The sequence below is a fragment of the Amaranthus tricolor genome, chromosome 7 (genome assembly GCF_026212465.1).
Source record: "Amaranthus tricolor cultivar Red isolate AtriRed21 chromosome 7, ASM2621246v1, whole genome shotgun sequence".
In the NCBI taxonomy this organism is placed as follows: Eukaryota; Viridiplantae; Streptophyta; class Magnoliopsida; order Caryophyllales; family Amaranthaceae; genus Amaranthus; species Amaranthus tricolor.
Window position 1 is genome coordinate 17,934,991 of NC_080053.1, and position 3,812 is coordinate 17,938,802.

General features: G+C 34.1%; 1 protein-coding gene across 7 annotated transcripts; it reads left to right on the forward strand.

The window, feature by feature from the left end:
* Positions 1 to 204: 204 nt before the first annotated feature.
* Positions 205 to 2,994, forward strand: LOC130817879 (uncharacterized). 7 transcript variants are annotated; one of them, XR_009043880.1, is made up of 4 exons: positions 205 to 438; positions 629 to 688; positions 838 to 1,569; positions 1,679 to 2,994. XR_009043880.1 is itself a non-coding variant. In XM_057683843.1 (3 exons), exons 1-3 carry the CDS (start codon positions 672 to 674, stop codon positions 2,323 to 2,325), a joined length of 300 nt encoding a protein of 99 aa, XP_057539826.1. In that variant the 5' UTR covers positions 243 to 671; the 3' UTR covers positions 2,326 to 2,994. The 7 variants fall into 7 exon arrangements, 2 of the variants coding, with proteins under 2 accessions (XP_057539826.1, XP_057539825.1); XR_009043882.1 differs by having other exon boundaries at positions 216 to 438; positions 1,481 to 1,569; XR_009043883.1 differs by lacking the exon at positions 629 to 688 and having other exon boundaries at positions 223 to 438; positions 1,481 to 1,569.
* The last annotated feature ends 818 nt before the right edge of the window (positions 2,995 to 3,812 follow it).

Genomic DNA, 3,812 nt, shown 5'->3' on the forward strand with positions numbered 1-3,812 from the left:
CAAAGGTAGTCACAGCTGAAGTGTTTGGAGATACATTGTGCAACATAGGCATTGGAGAACCATGACCTAACTTGAAGAGGAGTGTAAGAATATGCAGAATATTCCAGAGATATGTTAGAATATTTTATATTTAGTAAAGGTGTTTAAACCAACCTTATTTGTAATCTTGGTCATGGTATTTAAACCAACCTAGGAAACAGTTCAATAATATACAAAAATTCCAACCCTAATTCAAACTTTTTCAGTGTTATTTTATTTAACATAAAAACGTTTATTAGTATAAAACTGTTTATTTTCCTAATGAACAGTGAAACCATTGATTTCCTTTTTGCTTTCCCTGGCTCAATTCGCTCTTCTTAGCTCCGTTTCATTTTCTCCCTCGTCACGTTTTTCCTTCTTCGCTTTCCTTGGCTCAATTCGCTCACACTCATTCTCCAGGTAAGGAATTCGTAGAGTGCATTTCGATTTAGGCTTTGTCAATGTTCTTCTTCATCCAAACGTCCTCTTGATTCATCTTTATTTTGTTCATCTCAATGTCCTAAGTGTTTTTCTTCCGTTTTTGAAATTAGGGTTTTGATATTCTTCATTAATTGATTGGAAACTTAGGGGTTTTGATTCAATTTTACAGTTCTTGGGCTTGGATGGTGTAGGTTGAAGTTGGATTCTTTTAGATGAGACCAAATTTTAGGTGATCAGTTTGGTTTGCTTCATTTCCATCTAAAGTTCATTTCTTTCACATATTTTTTATGTGTTCATGATATGATTTTCTTATTTGATTTCTCAGTTTATGTATTGCATTATTATTTTTTATTAGCATGAATTTCCAACTATTTCTAGATTGATTGCGAAATTATTGAGTGAAGAAAGCAAAAATCAGATAATGAAAACCAAAATCAGTTGAAGATTCTTGCGATGATTCATGCTAAGGTTTGGATTTTTACAGCTTTGAAATGGGTGTTTCACCCTAATTTTCTCAATGGTATGAGTATGACTCTTCGTTTTTTATAATTAATTCTAATTTAGTTTCTTTAGTTTTAGTTTTCGTTTTCATTTCTTTGATTTTTATGTTGATGTGATTTTCGCAACTTTGAAGTGGGTGTAAAACCCTAATTTCTCAATGGTATGACTCTTAATTTTTTTTATTAATGTAATATTTCATCTTCCTCGTTATGCTCAGCATTTTCCTGATCACTTTCATGGCCCCTCAAAGCCAAATTTCTCTTTCTTGTTTTTTCAACTTTCTCCCAATCCTTTTCCATCTACCATCCTGATTTATAATCTCCATGGTCATGCATAAACTTCATGAAGATCGCATGTGTTCCCTTGACATTTGAATTTCATTTTCTGGGTTCGTAATTTTTTTTACTTAAAATTGTAAATGATTAATGTGAAATTAGTAGGAACCTAAGATACTATAGCCAACTCTTGACCTTTTCCTCTACTTTGTTATTGTTTCTGCTGCTGCTTATGGTGGTGCGAGGTTGCTACTGATTGCAATTGGATCAAAGAGTTGTTGTTTTGAAAAGCTTGAGAAAATAAGGAGCAATGTTTTGAGAGCTTGTACCAAAGGTAATAGATTTTACAGTAATCTTGACTGATTTTATGTTTTTTAGGTAATTTGATTAACCATATTTTAGGACCTTTATATGTGGTATGACTCGAAACCCTTTGATTTCAGATGGTATGGCTCTTAGTTTTTTTGCTCCCTCTATTTTGAATGACATTGCTCGTGCTGTTGTGGATAAGGCTAAGGTCGCTAACTTGAAATTCAAATGGCAATTTTCATGTGTTATGTTTATTGTTGGTTTCAAACCTACCTTAGCAACTTTCACCACGTTCATTGAGGATAAATGGCCATTTCTAGACAACCTTTCGGCCATCCTTCAATAAGACGGATATTTTCTAGTTAATTGTGGTTCTAAAGATGATGTTAATTCGATTATTAAGGGTGGGAATGTTATGATTGGAAAAAGACCTGTGTTAATCAGGTAATTGGAAGAGCACTTTGATTTTAAGCGTGATATTCGACATGTCGTGTGTGTGGGTTTGGTTCTTGAATCTTCCTACCAAATTTTGGGGGCTAAATCCTTAAGTAGAATAGGTGGTTTATTTGGGGTGCCTGTTATTGCAGATGAATGTACTACTAATCAACGCAGGGTGAGTTATGCTCGGGTCTTGATTGAGGTGGATGTATCTAAGCCTTTGCCTAAGGTTATTCCGGTGGAAGATAAGGAGGATCATGTTGATGATCAGGCGTTCTTTATTAAGTGGGTGCCTTATTTTTGTCAGAAATGCCGGGCGTTAGGGCATATATGTGATGAGTAGTTAGATCCCTATGAATAGACAGGCTATAAAGGCTGTCAAAAAGAGTGCCACTATTGTGCCTAAGCAGGGTACCGTTGAACAGACAGTGGGTACTAGTGTGGGTAAAGAGTTATAGAGTGAAGGTAGTTGTGATATTCAACAGTCTCTTGGTGGGCTGAATATTTGTTTCCCATTCTCTCTTGCCGTGAATTTGCCCCTGTGAGGTTGAGGTGCTTTATTGAACAGTTGTGCAAAGAGGAAGGCTTTCGAGGCTAGTACCTCTTAGTCTTCTAAGCTTTTGTAGGGTATGGTTTTTGGCTTAGCTTTGGCTATCATTGTATAGTTTGGTAGAAAGTTTTTTTCTTGTTAAAGTTTGTTTTTTTTGGTTTGGTTGGCTTTGGATGATAAAAAAGTTAATTTTTTTTTTTGGCTAGTCGGCGCCTCCTTTTTGTGTTTAAGGGTTATTTTTTCCTTTTATAGCCTAAGCTACAAAAAAGTTTTGTTTTTGAAGTTAATATATTCCTATTAATTGCCAAAAGAATCCTCAATTGTACGGAAAGTGTTGCATTTTTTAAGATCTTATATTGCTCTTTAACAAAAATTTCGCAATATTGTAATTATATGTGTTGTGACAATACTACAGGAAGTTTATCGTAATTATATATATTCTACAAAGATTTCTTAATATTGTAATTTTATGCTTTCCTTTGACAACACTACATGAAACTTATTGTAATTATATGCTTTTCTACAAAAGATGTTGATGCTATTGTAATTATTTACGGCTGGTAAATAATTTGGAAAATAATACTAGCTAGTTTATAAAGTTAGAACCAAATTATTATTCTACGACTTGTAAATAAATAATCTTGAAAAATAATTTTGCTACATTAAGAAATTATTCTCTTTTATTTGAAAATAATATTAGAAAATTATACTGATTCACAAATCTTCTTCTGCATGTTAAATTGTACTATATTAGGAAATAGTTTTCGTTGCAAATTCATCTGCCACGTCAGCATAAAAATAAGTGGGGTAATTTTCGTTGAGAGTGACACGTGTAGAGGTGTTCATTCGGGTCATCGGGTCGGTTTCGGACGGGTATAATTCGGCTCGGTTGGTTTTCGAATCGGTAAATTTTCGATTGTATACAACAACCGGTCATACTCGGGTCAGATCGGTTGGTTACGGGTCGGTTTAACAACGGTTGTTCGCATTATCGGGTTCAAACCGGTTTGTTGTCGGTTGAAATTCGAGTCGCGTGTCAATCGAGCTCGGGTTGTCATCGGTCTTACATTAGTTCGGTTTTTTCGGGCACAAATCGGGTTCGAGCTTTATTTTTCGAGTAGTTATCGGTTACGGACAACTATCGATCGGGTCAATATCGAAATAAGTTAATAGTCGGGTTTTTAATTGATGTATGCTCATTTTATGGCAGATCAATTTATTTCAATTAGTTTATAATATATATATATATATATATATATATATATATATATATATATATA

Coding starts and splice junctions, on each gene's coding strand:
- LOC130817879 (XM_057683842.1), top strand. Junction 1,570..1,678: donor TTTGAGAGCTTGTACCAAAG/GTAATAGATTTT, acceptor CTTTGATTTCAG/ATGGTATGGCTCTTAGTTTT.